A 17,984-nucleotide genomic window follows, 5' to 3' on the forward strand; every position below is an offset into this window, starting at 1 on the left:
TTTTTGCACCTACAGATACGTCAGAAATACTGACGTATCTGTAACTCCTTGCAACATGATACGTCATACTGTAAATGTGACGCATCCAGCATGTCGCAAGGAGGGCGCAATGATAAGTGACGCGTGGCTGTTTCCTCGCAGCGATGCATCACTTTTCATAAATGAGGCCCTCATCACTCGTTGCAGCGCAGACAATCACCTTGCTGTGCTGTTCTATGTGACAGGGAAAGAGCAGGAATGCAGCATATTTAAGCCAAAACAGCACATTGCGGCCTTTTCCACTGGGCTGGGGCCATTTTGGCAACCTAGCGCCAACACAGGATTGGTTTTGTGCAGGAGGGGACACCTTCCTGCACAAAAACAGTACTGCGAGGCATATTCCTCTTTCTATATGTGCTGCAGAATGCAGTCTCATCTTTACCAGAGGAAAGGAAGGGAATCTCTGCGAAGTTAGGTGACCACTGTCGAGAACTCCCTACCCCTTTCTTCAGAGATCACGCAAGATGTGGACATCAGGTACAGATAACATCTGTGTTTGTGGTACATTCATGGGCACTGTTTCCGGGTTTGTTACACGAGAATCAACAAAACATAGTACTTCCTTTATGTAACTTTGAGAACGCTTGTATTTGTCCTAGAGGTCAGATATTTTCTGCTTTGAAAGAGACTCATCTTCTGCTCTCTGTTGTCCATGATCTTGAATCGTTCCTTAACCTCTTTCACGTTATATATATATATATATAATTTTTATAATAACAATTTTACTAATGTGCCCAATACTAAATTCCCAATCTTGTTTGAATATATATCTTCCCTACAAATTGCCACTGGTGATAATGGAAAGTTAGCTGGTTTTTGTTTAGCGGGGGATTTTATTGCAATTGTGCCCTAGGGCCCCCAATACCATATGGCCACCGTGCTATAATACTCTTAACTGGTTTTCACTCCACCCCTGACTTCAATTTTTATTTTATTTTTTAAATTATGTTTATTGATTTATTAACAATGAAATCACAGTACAGCAGTTAAAGAATTCTCAAAGGCACACTATCAACCTTCAATATACAGTCGGACATGGTTGTTACAGGCAATTCATTAGTAGAGTTCGCCTTCCCTCCGTAGCCCATTTCCATCGCAATATCAATGTTCCCTTCCGTGCTATTCCTCCTCCAAACCCTCATCATCATGGTCGCTTGGTGGTTCACATATGTCCCCCCTAACTTTGTTCCATGCCCCCCAGACTTTACTCCACTTCCGGGGACACCCCCGATTGGTGAATACCGTTCTCTCAGCAATCATGGCCGCGTCCATATCCCTGCACCATGAGGCCAGTGTCAGTAGCTCCGCCGAGCCCCATTTTTGTGCAATATTACGTTTAGCTACCATAATCCCTAACGTGACCCAGTCCTGTGCCTGGTGAGTGAGGCCATTGGGCTCCCAGACATTTAACAAACATCGTCTGGGCTCCGGTACCAGTGAGACTTCCTCCGTCTGTGAAAACGTCCTCAACACTTTTACCCAGAATTCCATGATTTTGGAGCATTGCCATATGGTATGGAAAAAGGTACCTTCGTCCCCACAATGACGTAGACAATACGGGTGTGGTGTTTTCCCTATCTTGTGCAAGGTGTGTCTAGTATAGTAAAATCGGTGTAAGATTTTTAGTTGCACCAGTCTGAGTCGCAATGGTATATCCACCACCCGTGGGGAAGCCAGTGCCTCCTGCCATTCAGTCTCGTCAAGGTCGCCCACGTCTTGAGCCCATTTTTCCCTAAGGGGTCCAGTGGGATCTGGCAGGTTGTTGACCAATTTCCGGTAGGTAAATGATGTTGCTTTCTTAAACATACAGTCTGACTTCAACTTTGATATCTTTGTCTCTGCTGAGTAGCTCAGACTTATGCCTGCTCTCCTCTCCACTCCCTCCCAGTGAATCAGATGTATTGCTCTAATTCCCTTTAATTGTCCTCTCGTTTTTGCTCAGTCACTACCTTTACCACATAATTTGTGACGCTCCCTCTGCGCCAGCACCAGCCCCCTCTATGGTAGTATCGTGAATGCAAGAATGGCATGCCCTATATTCCAGGCCACGGCACTATTTATTCTAGCACTAACCCTGTCACCAGTTTCCCATCATTCACATGCTCACACCAACCAGGAAAACACTGGGTGCTGGATCACAGATCCAATGTCCACAAAGTACACCAGATGGTAACTAATCCCTATGTGGTTGCTAGTATACTATAAACATTCAGAATTCCCCTTGTCCAGGCGGTTAGTGTACAGCAACCTTGAGGCTGTGTACAGCAACATGTTGTAAACACCCATCACCACATCACAAAAGGTGTAAGGGGAGTGTAGGAATCTCTGAGGAAACCTACCCCTCATACTGAAAAGTCGGGGTCATGACGCAATCCAGTGCAAAGAGGGCAGTGTGTGTAAGTGCAAACATTCACTTGATTACACAAGGCGGGCACTTCCGCCCTCTGAAGACAAACAAATCCTTTTGGCAGTATTACAGTCGCAGCACAGACAGGAACTATTACATACAGCCTCTAAACAAGCATTTGCAATGCAATAGGTCTCGCATTTGCTAGAGTTTGAGCTATTGGCATTGTAAATGACAATGCCTTTTATTTATGCGTTTGAAAACCTGCAAGCTGTGCGTAAACAAGCACTTTGTACATATAGCCCTTGCTTATGGAAGCAAAGCTGTCAGTCTCTTTTACTGACAGCCGTGCTTCTCGTAAGCAAGGACTATACGTACAAAGTGCGTGTTTATGCACTGCTTGTTTTAACAGGCATGGCATGCTTTTTGTCAAAACGCCAGACTATCAATTAAGATATCTGGATATTTTCGAAGGTCATGTTAGTTTCATTTCAATATTTTCGCTCAAAAGAGTGACCTTTAAACCTGCACAACTTTCTCTCTGCTAAACCGCCTATTTTTGTTCAGTTTTTCTTGCATTAGATTGCATGCTAACCGCAAACTAAATTAAACATTACTACTTTTAGTAAGCACAGTTGTTTAGTTAACAATTGCACCAGGGGAAGCACCAAGTTAAGGTTTCTTTACCAAGCACGTCAGTTTGATTTGCAGTCACGTGTATTATCAACGCTGTGTGCCAACACAACTGACATCCCCGCCTGGACTTCTTAAACTGGCGGTTTCTGGATGTTTGTTTCCTTTGGAAAATCATATCTAACTTCACTGAGCATTTTAACACAGTGGGACTTCCTTGTTATTCCACACTGCTGGTCTGTTCTTTGTGGCTACGACATTTCTAAGCGAGGCAATAACAGGCTCCCGGCCAGGGCTGCCAACTTTGGAGCTGGGGAATCTAGGGGCATATTATCAAGGGGGTTTATATCCGCTTTTTTGGCTTTAAAAGCCAAGAAAGCGGAGATAAAATTATCTCCCTATTACCTAGCTGTCGCTAACACCAGTTAGCGACAGCTAGTAGGAGATAGCGACCATCTTGGGCCCCACTTTGCATGTCAGTGATATTTATCACTAATGACATGCAAAGTGGGCGTGCCAAGATGTTAGCGACTTGAAACAGTCGCTAACATCGCTATCTCCTATTACCAACTTTTGGAGATATTCGCGCTAAGCGCGAATATCTCCAAAAACTAACACCTGCCCTGAGCAGTTCTTAGCCATGTTATCCAATGGGAGGTGGATAACATGGCTAAGAGCATTAGCTCGGTAATGCATGAATATCGCTGACTTTTCAGCGATATTCATGCATTGCGGCCGTTTTTTATCGCATTTACGATAAACCTTGATAATAGCAAGGTTTATCTGCGATAATTTCTGACGATGCTTAGCGTTAAAAAATTTGTTGCTAAGCATCGTTAGCGATAAATATCGCTTAACGTTGGTAATATGCCCCCAGGTTTGAGTCTCAGCGTCGGCTCAGCATCCTGTGATTCTGAGCAAATCACTTAATCTCCCGGTGCCTACAGGTAATGTGTCCTCCTTGTGTAATGTAACTGATGCTCATGTAAAGCGCTCCAATACCTGCGGGTCGAGTTTGCGCTATAGAAATCTGCAACCAAAAAAAGTGGCAGTTGCAATGCAGCAGTCTATGTACACGGCAAAAATCCGAACTTTACGATTTCTCCTCTTTGCACCTCATAACGCCACCCCTAGGGTGGCGTAGCATTCTGATACATTTCCAGATTTACGATTGGGTGTTGCGTGGGAACACCCACAGCAACACGTATGTCACGCACCTAATACGCGAAGTGTTGCGTGAACAGGCGCGATATTTACAAGCACAGGTTAAGTCACGCAGGGTGACTTTACCTGTGCTTGTAAATGTCACTCAGCAGGCTGCACCACCGGTGCGTCATGCAACGTGATGCACCGGTGGCGCAAGGGGCATGTCAATCTGCCCCTGTGTGTTTACTAAACCATGCAAAGTAGCTTTGATTGGCTTAGTAAACGCCAAAAATGATTATGGGTCGGGCTGCGTTGCCAAATTAACGCTACCGCAATGCGAAATCATAGTAAATCTGGTGCCATTGATGGAGCGATGTCAGAGGTGAAAAGATTCCTTAGGTTCATGGCTACTTAAGGATTTAGCATGAATTTATATTTGAGAGGAAGATCCCTGGGGACAAAGGGGGCATTGAGCTCTTCTGGACTAAGCATGTTAACCTAGTGGAGAACCCCTTTAGTGATGAGACTGTGATGATACTGTCAGCAATGATGAAGACTTCATGGGTGAGAGAATTAAAGTTATACCATCGGAACCCAGGCGTTCTCACCAGCTACCCCAACAACACTAGAATGCTACCAAAACTCCGCTGCATCTGCTTCACCGCTTATATAATCCAAAAACACTATTTGGATTACATCAACAACACAATGAAACAAAGTTATTGGCTACCTCTTCCTAGAGATTGCCATTTCTACCAGCCATTGCATGTTTTCATAGCCGAATCCTTTACCGCGTGCCTAAATGCCTGTGAGGTCAACATTCCAAAAGTGCCATTCGGTCTCACCAATCACCTCTAATCCCGTAATTTCTCAGAGGGCGACAGAGAGTTCTCTATCACTCCCTAGATTGATAGTACCAATCGACTACAGGTGTACATGCGTGCAGTCCGTAATGTCTCTCTTGGCCATTACAAATCCAAGCCTAAGACATGCTTTTTTCACATCTACTAGTTCCAATATCGTCTAGTCTATTTATTTAGTAAGGCCATAGAGTTCAAGTTCATGTATTTATAAAGCGCACTACTCACCCAGAGGGTCTCAAGGCGCTGGAGGGAGGGGTTTACTTTTTATCGAATAGCCATGTTTTCAGTTCTTTTCTGAAGGAGATGTGATTCTGAGTAAGGCGGAGGTGGGTGGGGAGTGAGTTCCAGGTCTTGGCAGCCAGGAAGGAGAAGGATCTGCCACCCATGGTGGTTTTTCGGATGCGCGGGACTGCGGCGAGGGCTTGATTGGATGATCTTAGTTGGCGGGTGGGATAGTAGAAGGACAGTCAGGTGTTGAGGCATTCGGGTCCTAGATTATAAAGGGCCTTGTGTGCGTGGGTAAGAAGGCGGAAAGTAATTCTTTTGTTGACGGGAAGCCAGTGGAGGTTTTTCAAGTGACCGGTGATGTGCTCTTGGCGCGGGATGTCTAATATGAGTCTCGCTGATGCGTTTTGGATGCGCTGGAGTTTTTTCTGCAATTTTGTTGTAATTCCGGCGTAGAGTGTGTTGCCATAGTCCAGTCGACTCGTGACCAGTGCATGGGTGACAGTCTTTCTTGTTTCGAGGGGGATCCAGCGGAAGATCTTTTTGAGAATGCGAAGGACGTTGAAGCAGGAGGACGATACGGCGTTGACTTGTCTGGACATTGAGAGGGAGGAGTCTAGAATGAAGCCAAGGTTACGTGCATGGCCTGTGGGTGTGGGCGCAGATCCCAATGTGGAAGGCCACCAGGAGTCGTCCCAAGCTGAGGGGGAGGATCCTAGGATGAGCACCTCCGTCTTGTCTGAGTTGAGTTTTAAGCGGCTCTGTTTCATCCATTCGGCTACTTCTTTCATACCTTCGTGAAGGTTGTTTTTGGCGGTGTTGGGGTCTTTGGTGAGGGAAAGGATTAGCTGGGTGTCGTCGGCGTAGGAGATGATGTTGAGGTTGTGTTGACGTGCGATGGAGGCGAGGGGACTCATGTAGACGTTGAAGAGGGTGGGACTGAGTGAGGAGCCTTGAGGTACGCCGCAGATGACTTCGGTGGGCTCGGAGTAGAATGGGGGGAGTCGGACTCTCTGTGTTCTCCCGGCTAGGAATGAGATGATCCAGTCCAAGGCTTTTCCTTGTATGCCAATGTTGTTGAGGCGTTGTATGAGGGTGTTGTGACAGACAGTGTCGAAGGCGGCGGAGAGGTCGAGTAGAATGAGGGCCACTGTTTCACCGTTGTCCAGGAGTGCTCGGATGTCGTCGGTCGCCGCAATGAGGGCGGTTTCGGTGCTGTGTTTGGCTCGAAAGCCGTTCTGTGAGGGATCCAGGGAGTTGTTGGATTCAAGGAAGGCTGCTAGTTGGCTATTGACGGCTTTCTGTGGCCCATAATTTCCCAGAATACCTGCTCCACCAGCAACCAAAAACTTTGGATACTTTTACAGTTCCATACTGTGTGGAGGAAATCTGCTTCCTCAGTGTTGCATCCAATACACGGCGGGGATGTGTCTCTGTTCATGCAACAAAGTCTAAGTCTCTGTCTAGTAAAGTAATTTCATTAGATTAGCCATGCGAATATCTTAATCTCCCTGGAGGGCTATGATTCATTTTAAACTCAGACTTGACTCCAATTAGTTTAATTGATGCTCATTAGGCTGCCTAATTAAAGCCCTAGGTAGGAAAACAATGCTTTTGGATTCTATTCCATCCTTAGGTGGGAACATTCCATATCTCTCTAGAATTCAGAGATAGGTCCAACAATGGTATTTTCTAGGCCTGGGCGGTAAATTCCTAACCGCTTGTGGAATTTGGGTAATTTCGCGTTCCGCAGAGAACGCGGAATTGCCAAAAATCCCGTGATCCGCGGCTTTGCGGATTTTTTTTGCTTGTTTGCGCTTTCAAAATGCGTGTTCGTGAGATATTTCCCCACGAGCACGCAAACAGCGTTCACAAACAGCAAAAAAAGCATCACGAACGGGCGGAACAAGCAATTCCGCGTGTTCGCGGAACTCTGCATGCTCGCTGAGATTTTTTACTGTTTCGCAGAGCTTTGCGTAGCACGACTACGCAAATTCCACCCATGTGTGTGCCTGTTTCTCCTCACTACCATGTATGGATGAAGCATGTTCAGTCAAATTTAATTGCGGTTCAGATTGCAAACCTTGAATTCAAAAGAATTTTTTCTGATTATAGATGATGGAGTGATATGCATAATCGAAGATTAATACGCTTAATCAGATAAAGTTCTTGCATTCAACTGCTAGCTAGAGTCCCTTGGCTAATCAAGTTGGTAACTGCATCCAGATCACTTCTGCAGTCTAAACGAGTTAACACAGAATTGGTGACCAGTCAATCTAGGAGCCTATATGAAAAAAGAATTAGAAAGCACCTTCAGCTATTCCAAATCTACTTTTCAGAGACGTCTTAGCCCCTTCGCAGCGGGGGTAATTCCCCCGCTGTGCTGGGGGGCACGCACAGCGCCCCCATGCTCATGACGAGCTGAGCTCGTCACGGCCACACCCGTTTGTGTGGAACGCTCAGCACAGCAGGGGAATTATCCCCGCGTGTGAGCGTTCCACGGCTCAGGGCGAGCTCAGCTCGTCAAGAGCACACGAGCACCGTGCCTCATGACGAGCTGAGCACGTCATGAGCGTGGAAGGAGTTAAGACCTTATAATCATTTGTGAGTCAAAGCATGCGCCTAGGTTATGCCCTAACGGTGGGATTGGATGACTCCAGTAAGTTGGGCGTTTCACCAAGAATCAACTTTTTTTGTCCTGACTTTGTGTCTCATGCAAGAACAAGAAAGTCATGACGATGGCAAGCATGTCATCACCTAATATTCTGTCTAAATTTGAGAACTGCACCTATTTTATACCACAAATATCGACAACACCTGAGGCATGTTGCTCCTTTCGGGTTGTCTACCAATGAACACACAATGCTAATATCTTCCAAGGACAAAAGATACTAAACCTTCTGAGAGCAACAGTAAAATGCAAAAAATACTATTACCAGGGGCAATATAGTGGTGTGGAACTAGGCATAAGGGCACGCACCGCACACATTGTGTACATTCAAGCAGTTATGACACGCAAGTAAAGTAATATTTTATTACCATCCATAATGCCAACCCCATGCTGCGCACAACCTTTGGCCATGCACTGCGTAGGGTTTGCCGCAGGGCCTTGCATGCGGCCAGGCCCTGCGACAAACTTTTCATGGCCAACCAACCCCATGCTGTGAACAACTGAAAGTCGTGCACAGTGTGGGGTTAACCGTGACCCTAGTGGACAGCCAACCTTTTGCTGCACAAGGCCTCCAGTCATGTGCGGAGTGCAGTTGGCCGCAGGCAATGTCCTGTGCCCAATGCCCACTGGTGCCCAACCCCCTCACGGCGCACAAGCCACGTGCAGTATGGGGGTTTTAGGCGCAAGGCATCAAACTCAAACGTCCGTGTGCGCACATAGGTAAATATAGCTGAGTATAAGGGGTTTTATTTTAAGTAAGGCAGAGCTACTCACTTTGTCAAAGGGTCAGGGCATCAAAATATAAAAAAGTGAGCCTATTGGCTATGTGAAGGGGTCAGAATATCATCATATATTAATTACATGTACTGTCTTTGTCAGAAAATGATCAATAATTATGATGATATATATACTTAATTTATTCACAAACAGTTCAATGTTTAATACAAGTGATTGTCATGAATGAATTAAATGAATCTCTATTAAAAGAAAATCATTGAAATGCCTTTGAGTAATTTTTTTTAATGTTTTTCAAGCTACACAAGGCAGTCATAGAACCAACCACAAGGTGGCGCCACACTCCAGCTGAAGAGCATAGAGCTACAGCTAGGAAAGTAAAAAAAAAAAAAAAACATATGGTAAATTCTCCTAGGGTCATGAATTTAATTACCAAGGACACTTACTGTTTTTTTTACGTTGCTGCGGGGCTGCTGCACTCCCTGCAAACTCCCCAAAATATTAACAAAATGCTTGGTGGTGCTCCTACCCCTTCTAGGAGCACCACCAAATTGAAAAAAATATGTTTTAAAAGCCCTTGCAGGGCATTATGGGCTGCTCCTTGCAAGGATCAGTGAATGATAACTGAACGGCTCCAGACGCTCATTTGTTATTCATTTTTTGTCTTTTTATTTGAGGGGTCCTGATGCCCACCTGGGACACCCAAATTGTTATTTTGTGTTGGGGGTCAAAGGAGAAGCCTCACAGCCCCCGAGGCCCCACTGGCCCCGCTGCTAGCACCCATCCTGAGTGCTGGTAAGTATAAGCAATTATTAATTATTGGGGAGGGGAGCGTGCTGCCTTACTGCCTAAAGCTTTACAGGCACCGGGAAACCCATCTCCCGGGGCCATATCCTTTTTTTAAGGGGAAGGGTTGAGCAGCTCACATACCAAGCCTTTGCAGGCCCCTCGTTCCCTATCCCCCAGGGGTGTATTCAATTCTGTAGTAAAGGGCCGGGGACCTCATCCCTGGGGCCTAATGTGGAGGCCATGGGACCACGGGGAGTGTCCCAGGGCCCCTGCAACTCTGTTGGTTGCCCTGACTCTCACTGCCCACATGCACCCGTTGTAGGTGGACCAGGAGACAGCCTTACTTCCGCCCAGTGGGAACACGTATATTTCCATGCTCCTGTCAGATGGGAGCAATCCCTCTTTCCCTGCCCACAAATGTCTACGTGGCGGGAGCAGACAAGTTTTCCCAGTCTGCGCTCTTGCGGGCAGGGAAACAGCGTCCCATGGGTAGGCTCCCTGGGACACAAGAAGTGAGTCAGCCCCAGGGGATGGGGTCCCCAGGGCATTTCATGGCTTGTGGAGGAGCGACACTCGCCCCCTCCCCTTTGATTAACTCGGCAGGCCCTGAGGATGGCGTCCCCGGGGCCAAAGTTGGCTCAAGGAGGGAGTCCCCAAATAATTAAATACATTGTGACCCCAGGACCCTGGTCCACCCCTGTGGTCATTTTAAATAATCAATAGCAGCTGCCATTTTCTTTTGACACAAGCCAGCAAGAGTCCACAGACTCTTGGCAAATAAATATATATTCTCTGGGAGTCCTCCAAAGGGCTAGTGGGGCAGGGTATCCCTACCCTATGTTGTTTTTTATATACATTTTCAGAGCAGGGGACTAAGTACCCGTAGTCCTGCAATGGCTGCCACAACATTTCCTTTCATGTTGCGGCCAGCCAATTGGACCTTCACTCCCGCAGGCATGAAATGGCACAAGAGGACAAAAGGTCCCCTAGGCCAATCAAAATGCTCTTTTTTTAATGTTATGCATGCTGGACTTTCGCAAGAGTCCCTGGAACCCAACTGTCCAGCTATATAAATATTTACATTTCTGAACAACTAGTGGGCAGATTTACACCAAATCACAAGATGCACACTTTCTGGACCAAGATCTAGCCTCCTGTCAAACTCTGCCTAAGTCTGTTCAGCAGTTTTTGCCGTATTGCGTTCCCAAAAAGTCTATGGAAAATGAGTGGTGATTTTGCATTTTGGAACCCCTTCTTTTTCTCGTCCTCAGCTTGACTGATCACCCTACAACTTCCCAAGAAGGCTCCCAGCAAAACAGAGCACTTTTTTGGAAAGTTTTGTGAAGATTAGTCAAACGGTGCCAAAGTTCTTAGCAACACATACAGGTATTTCCCATGGGAACGCCATCCTAACTAGAACAATTTCAAGTAGTAAACGGGCCATGGATGACCTGGATGAACTGTCAGAGTCTCTCCCCCCAAGCATCGCAAAAAAAATGTTTTTATACATGCCTTCTTTTTGGCTACCAATTAAATTACCCCAAGGACGGCTGATTCCAGGCTTTCGTCCAAGTTACCTGATCAAAGATGTAGCCTCGGACTGTTGTTGCGTCTCGATTTGAATTTCGTTCATGTTTTCCTTTTGAAGTCGTGGAGATTATTGACGGATTTGTCGCTAAATCCAAATACGTCCCATTGCCGAAGGCTAGTACCGCTCTCTCTACCAAACAAAACAGAAACAAACCGAATGAATAATTTTGTTATTGTATTTACATGGTAGCAGCAGCATACGCTTCAACGACATTCATAATTCATAACTTCATAAGTGTAAACCAAAGTTTCACTCTCATCCTGTACAAGGTGAGGCAGGTCTTGAGCAGATAGGTTCTTATGGTAGTGTTAAAGATTGGAGGGATTTGTTAGCATGAGCTGAAAGCCATTTTGTATTTCTGTTTCTGGCAGCCATCTTGTTTGCCATGTGCTGCCACGTGCTCGCCATGTGCTCTGTCCTCCCTCAGTGTTGACTGCTCTTGTAATCTGCCTAGAAATAAACTATATTTAGCATCTTCCACCTTCGCACATGCTCAGTTGAGCTGTCCTTGCAGCTGTCCCTAGTCTGTAAATGTCAGGATGTGTTCACCAGAATTAGCAACTGTTAGCTCCTCCCACTTTGTTGAGCAAGCAGATCTTGTATGCCCATATTAGTCATTTTGCATGCTTACATGTGCCAGGACTGCCCCTTGGTCTTATGCTGACTATGTAACCCTAAGCATATATAAGGCCCCAGTTTTCTGTACTCCTTGGACTGCCTCATTCAGTTGCTAAGGCTTCTGTGTGACGTACTCTCCCGCATCTGAGGTGAATAAATGCATTCTTTTTATATTTCAGCTTCTGTGCCAATTTCTTCTTTGTTGGTTTAAAAGGACCAAGTATCAGTGAGACCCCTGAGAAGGTTTCTATTTTCTGCAGTAGGATCGGATTGGTTGATAGACCAATCAAGTTTCTTGGCATGTGGGGTTTCACAGCAAGCTGACTGAGAGGCAATAGGAGGCCAAGAACTGCCCTGTGCATGTGAGCAACTCCAGAAACTGGTTTCTCCAGTAGTTCTAATGGTCAAGTTTAGTCCTGTAAGTATTCTGGTTTCAGAGAAAAGAGTCTTTTCAGCTCTTGGTACAGAGAGTCTGGAATTCCCGTCTTGATCAGAGCTGGTACTATGAGAACTGTGGGCCCAGCTTGGCATTTCATAGAGGGAAATTTTAATCATATTTTGACAACAGAACAAACTGGCTACATTTACAGAGATTTGGTTTAGTGTAGTCTCAATCTAACTTTCCTTGCGTTGTAAAGGCATGCATGGTAGAGGTATACGCCTGATAAAGAAATACGTGGTAAAGGTATTGCGTGGTAAAGGCTGCGTGGTAGATATATAGTTATGTACTTGCATATATATTAGTTATGGCCCATAATAATACTAAAACCATAATATGCAGCGGTCAGCAACAAAGTATAATTTATACCACTTATATTCATATAAGATATATCTGCAATGAGGATTGTCCATCACCAATATTGTCCAGCCAAAAAATCAGACATCCCCAAATAACTGAAGAAATCGGTCATTCATTGCTGGACAATTTGGAGGACTTTAAAATAGTCCACCACTGCAAGTCCCTAATGTCTATAGAATATGACTACTTCTTTACATCTCACGAAGACACTCAGATATGGGTTTATAATAATGCCCATCCCAAATGATCTCTGCACTCCTCTCCCCCTCCAACTAAGCCAGCTCAGGACCACAACTATTCACAAAATCTCAGATTGGACAACCCAGTGCAGTAGCCAGCTAAGCGGACTATATCATATGAAATACTATAAAGGGGTCTGTAGAGCTGTACATAACTGCCAGCATACTGAAAACCATAAATCTGTCTGTCTCTTACACTTCAACATCTGACACGCTGCTTTTCTCTGCGACCCATAAGACGATGACCGCACCTTGATGTTCATCAAGCGCGATATGGACTTACCACACAGGATCAAAACAAAGACAACATCCTTCCATCCACACACCCTACACGGTGTAGCATGCTACTCATGTAGACAAGTGCTTCAGTACGCCACATAGGGGTAGTAAGCGCTATACAAATGCTGCAATACAATGCAATGTCTGATGTAAAAGATGAGGCTTCAGTCTCCAGTGGTGGTTAACAGCACAAAAATGTCGGTCTTAAGTCTGTCCTAAATTTGTCTGAAGTTTGTCTTAAGAATGTCTTAAGTCTGTCTTAAGTCAAACTTAAGACAATATCCTAACTTTACTACTAATAAATGCCTTCTGTGAATACCAAAAGTAGTAGGATAGACTTAAGACAGACTTAAGACAAACTTAAGAGAGACTTACGACAGACTTAAGACAAACTTAAGACAAACCTAGGACAGACTTAAGACAGACTTCAGACAGACTTAAGACAAAATCCTAACTTTACTACTACTAAATGCCTTCTGTGAATAGCAAAAGTAGTAAGTTTAGGATTTTGTCTTAAGTTAGTTCAGTGAATCAGGCCCTCCCTGTTTTGCAGACCCAGTGATTGAACAAATTTGACCACTGATCTGTTAAATGTCTTTGGGCTTTGGCTGTCCTTGTCTTTGTCCTTTGTGTCTATTACCAAGGCTTTAGTGCTACAGTTCTGCTGCCTTCCTTTAGAAGTTTGTAACTTCTATTTAAGAAATGTAAAATAATGGCAATATGGGTCCAAGGGTGAGTGAAGCAACTTCCTGTGAAGTCAGTGACAGTCAAAGGTCTTGCCACGTCGGCCATCTATATGACTTGGCTAAAATGACACCAGTGACTTTGAAGAAACTGCCGCTAAATCAGCGATATTGGGCTTGATAATATGGCCTTGTGAATTCCCAGAGCAGCCCAGGTTCTGGTGTTAAGCTGGGCTTCAATGGGAATTCACAAGGACATATTATGAAGCTCATTTCCTGCCGATAAAAGCGGCGATAATGTATCGCTCTTTCTTGATAATATGGCCCAATGTTCTGTAAAAACTTGTATTTGCAGTGTTTCTCTGTTCCCACCTTACTGCTCTACTGCTGCAAAGGCAAACAGTGGACACAGTTGTAAAGAATTGCTTTCTTGTACTTACGGAGACAGACGTTGTTTGTGAAGAGGTGCAGAAAGGTCTCACATTCGTCCTGTCGGTTTCCGCTTGCATTGCACGTGCACCAAGGTGCCACGTGCGAGGTCGAGTTGTCCACATAGTTAGGAGTGATGGGGCTTCCTGCAGAGTAATTAGATGCACACTGCATTAATGGTGATACACTCAAAATATCTGGATAAAGCAGGATAAGAATGAAGATCTACATGACAAAAACAAGAGGCATTGGCAAACCCAACAGGTCAGTTTAATGTATTAAATCAAGCATCGTATGCACAGAGAAGCCAGACAAAAAAAATGGTACTACATTGAAATCTCTCTTGCCTTTGATTAAATCCTGCTTTTGTTTCTATTGTTAAATACAGGCCACATGGCAAGAGGGCCTCCATTATAATCATTCTTTAGTTTCTATGCCATCGAAAGAAAGAAGGAACTTTAATTTTATTTATTTTTATTTATAAAGTTTTATATAGCGCTAGCTAGACCCGGGGCATCAGAGCGCTTTACATACACAAGAAAATAAGAAGTTGCATTACATTGTAGAACATGAGGAATCAAAAAATATATAAGCAAATACATCACACTTAAATATACATGGGGGGAGTGAAGACCGTAGGTGGTTGAAACAGTCAGATGACCCGCCCTCCTAGAAAAAGTCAGAGTGAGAGGGGAGACCATTAGTCTATCGATGTCTAGGTTGGTTGACTTGGTCAGGGAAGTATTCGTTGAGGAGCAGTAGTTTCAGGTCCTCTTTGAAGCAAGGGGATGAGGGGTTGCATCTGAGGTCCGTAGGGAGTGTGTTCCATATCCTGGGAACATTACCAGAGAAGGATCGGCACTGGGTCGCTTTTCTTTTCAGTTTCGGGGGGATGAGAAGAAGTGAGTTGGCGCTTCTCAGAGTTCTCGATTTTCCTGCTTTAACCAGTTTGTTGTTCAGGTAATTGGGGGATTGGGTGTGAAGGGCCTTGTGAGTGATGCAGGCCAGTTTGTAAATACATCTGCCTTCCATGGGGAGCCAGTTGAGAGACTTGAGGGTAGGTGTAATGTGTTCAAATCTTTTTCCACCAGTTATGAGTCGAGCTGCCATATTAAGGACTGACCTTAGTGGGGCAAGGTGAGCTTTTGGTGCACCTGTTAGGATGGCGTTCCCGTAGTCTAGTTTAGAAAGGACTAGGGATTGTACAGTTGTCTTAAGATCATCCTGGGGAATGAAAGGTTTAATTTTCTTGAGGTGCTTTAGATAGTACAGTGCACCTTTTGCAGAGTTCTTGATGTGGTCTTTCATTGACAGGTTCTTATCCAGGGTAATGGCTAGAGATTTTACTGAATCCGATAGGACAAAGGAGCAGTTTAGAGCATTAAGATTTTGGAGCCAGGCTTGGATAGGTCGGTGGCTCTCGTGCCACTTAACCTTCTTTTGACAGACAAACAAAAAGAGGACCACGTAGAAAGTAAGGGAGCCCTCAGTATAGAAAGCCTTTTATTTTTATGAGGCAGAAGAAAAAGAAATGAAATGCCTGGCCCCTATGGTACTTACAGGAAACAGCCAGGAGAGGCAGGGTGAGGGAAAAAGAGGGGTGGTGTGCAGCAGAAAAAAAGGAAAACAGAGGGGAAGAAGGAACAAGAGGGTGGAAGGAACAAGAGGGCGGTGGAAGGAGGGAACGAGGAGCATAAAGAGGAAAGAGTGAGGCCTGGCAGGAGTAAGGAGAGGGGTGGGGTAATGAAAAGCACATAGAGCATAGAGGGTAGGAAGAAAGGGTGGAACAAGAAAGAGTGGGGTGTGGCAGAAACAAAGAGCAAGACACAAGGGAGGGCTGGGAGAGAGGCTGTAGAAACAGACATTTAAGCAGATCTGTGCAAGCACATCATTGGAGACGCAAAGATACACCCTATGACCCTAACAGGCAGAGAAATATGAATCTGGGCTGACCCCAGATATGGATGACAAAGTCTCAGCTCAATGAGTTAAAGAGCCTGATCCAAAAAAAGGCTAAATCTACTGTAAGGAACAGGTCTGTTTGAGAGCTGCACTGTCAAACCGGTCCTAACAAACATTTGCAAAGCCAATAGGTATCAACTTTTGATTTTGTCAATGCAGACCTTCTGGCATTGCCAATGTTGTTTGCTGATGCTGCCTAGCAAAAGTAAAAAGGAAAAAAAAGTGTTTATTGCTGATTCTAAACAGCATCGTAAAAAAAGCTAGATGATGTGTGCACCATGATGTATCATCAGACATGCGCATGTATGCATGGTTCTGCTCTGGTGGCTTAGTGTTATTACATATGCATGAGCATTCTTCAGCATGCATGTGCACACATATGTTATGATGGAACCACCATTTTCTTTGTTTTTGATTTACTGTTCCAAGATGGGGATGCCAATCTTGGAGAGGCACATAAAAGGAGTGGGCTTTTTTTGCAGGCGTCATCCCTAAAAAAACGTTATTTTTATTTTTATGGGACTTTGGCGTAGAGAGCGCAGCAAGGCACCTAGCTCGCTGCCCATTGCCAACGTCAAAGGGCAGGAATGCACTGTAATTAAGCAATAAGGTGCATTCCTGGCTTATTCCCTCCGCTGGCGCTGTTTCGGCAGCCTAGTGCCAACATAGGCACCTTTGCACCCTGGTGCAAGGGTGTCTCTAATGCATGCAGGATTTTTATTTGTGAATGAAGGGGCACTTTCCAGCAAAAAAAAATCCTAAGAGGCGTTTTCCTCTTACTGTGTGCAGAAAGCTGCACACAAAGAAAGAGGAGAAATGAGGAGAAATAAACATATTTCTCCTCGTTACGCCTCACCTCAGGAGGCGTACAGATTTGGTAAGTCCCCAGGTTTACATCACTGTAGATCTGGGGCAGCATCAAATTCCTTGTGTATTGTGTGGGAAAACCCCCCACAATGCCATAGGTACGCCTCCTGGGTGCAGAGTGAGGTGACGCAGCGATCCGCGCAACACCGCCTTACTCATGAATTATGAGGCCACTCAAAAACACGCGTGGCTTCATGAATCGAAATGAGAGCACTGCATCAACCATTTACCACCTTACAAGATGCGAAAGGGACGCAGGGCTCCTATGACTAAGCCCCATGGTTTTACAAGGCGAGGCGTGCAATGGAGAAGATGGGAGGTATTAAATAAATAAAAAATGTCAAAAATGCTTAACTATGGACACAAAGTACAAGCTAGCAACACAAAGCATGGAGGGGTGATGGTGATGTGTGGGGGAAATCATCACATGAGATGAGAGCAAGAAAACACAGCCAAGGAGTTCTAAAGGCAAAAGAAACAAACTTCGACAAAGCCAACAGGTGTGGCATTGATTGTGTCTTTTATATGACAATACTGAATGCATTATAAATGTAACAAAATAATGCGAATGTATGTATGGTTTTAGGTTTCACATGTAATTGTGCTTGCAATATTTTTAGCTTTGGCGTGTAATGGTGCTTGCACTATTTTGGCAAACTTATTCTTTCCAATAAACATTCCATACATATAGAAATATATACCCACCTTGAACACATACAGCGACAAATGCTTTTCAACCTCTAACACAGGCCAGTATCTCCCCACACCCTACTACGCACACCTGTAATCTGAGCGAGGTATCAGTGTAGAGGCCAGTTTCTTCCTACATCCTAGTATTCACACTGTAAGAAATGGGGTTACCAAATCTCCAGGGGGGTAGCACGGAACCAAGCGGGCAGGCCAAACTTCGGAGGACATGTGAAGCACTCACGCAGTACCCTCAGCCGACACACCAGGCACACCGCAAAAGAGGCACGACACCAGCTTGAGTTGGAAAATTATTAAGTTCTCTATTGACTCCAACCTGCAAGGGTAAACATAACATAGGCCGTAATCACAACAAGGCGCT

General features: G+C 44.9%; 1 protein-coding gene across 1 annotated transcript in view; it reads right to left on the bottom strand.

The window, feature by feature from the left end:
* Positions 1 to 17,984, bottom strand: part of LOC144821548 (GDNF family receptor alpha-4-like) — a 739,131-nt gene that overhangs the window by 32,148 nt on the left and 688,999 nt on the right. Inside the window, exons 6-7 of the mRNA XM_078678723.1 lie at positions 14,098 to 14,232; positions 11,026 to 11,168 (exon numbers count right to left, since the gene is read on the bottom strand). Coding sequence (XP_078534849.1) covers positions 11,026 to 11,168; positions 14,098 to 14,232 — 278 coding nt within the window. The remainder of the gene's footprint in view (positions 1 to 11,025; positions 11,169 to 14,097; positions 14,233 to 17,984) is intronic.

Source organism: Lissotriton helveticus, chromosome 2_2 (assembly GCF_964261635.1).
Source record: "Lissotriton helveticus chromosome 2_2, aLisHel1.1, whole genome shotgun sequence".
NCBI classification, from domain to species: Eukaryota; Metazoa; Chordata; class Amphibia; order Caudata; family Salamandridae; genus Lissotriton; species Lissotriton helveticus.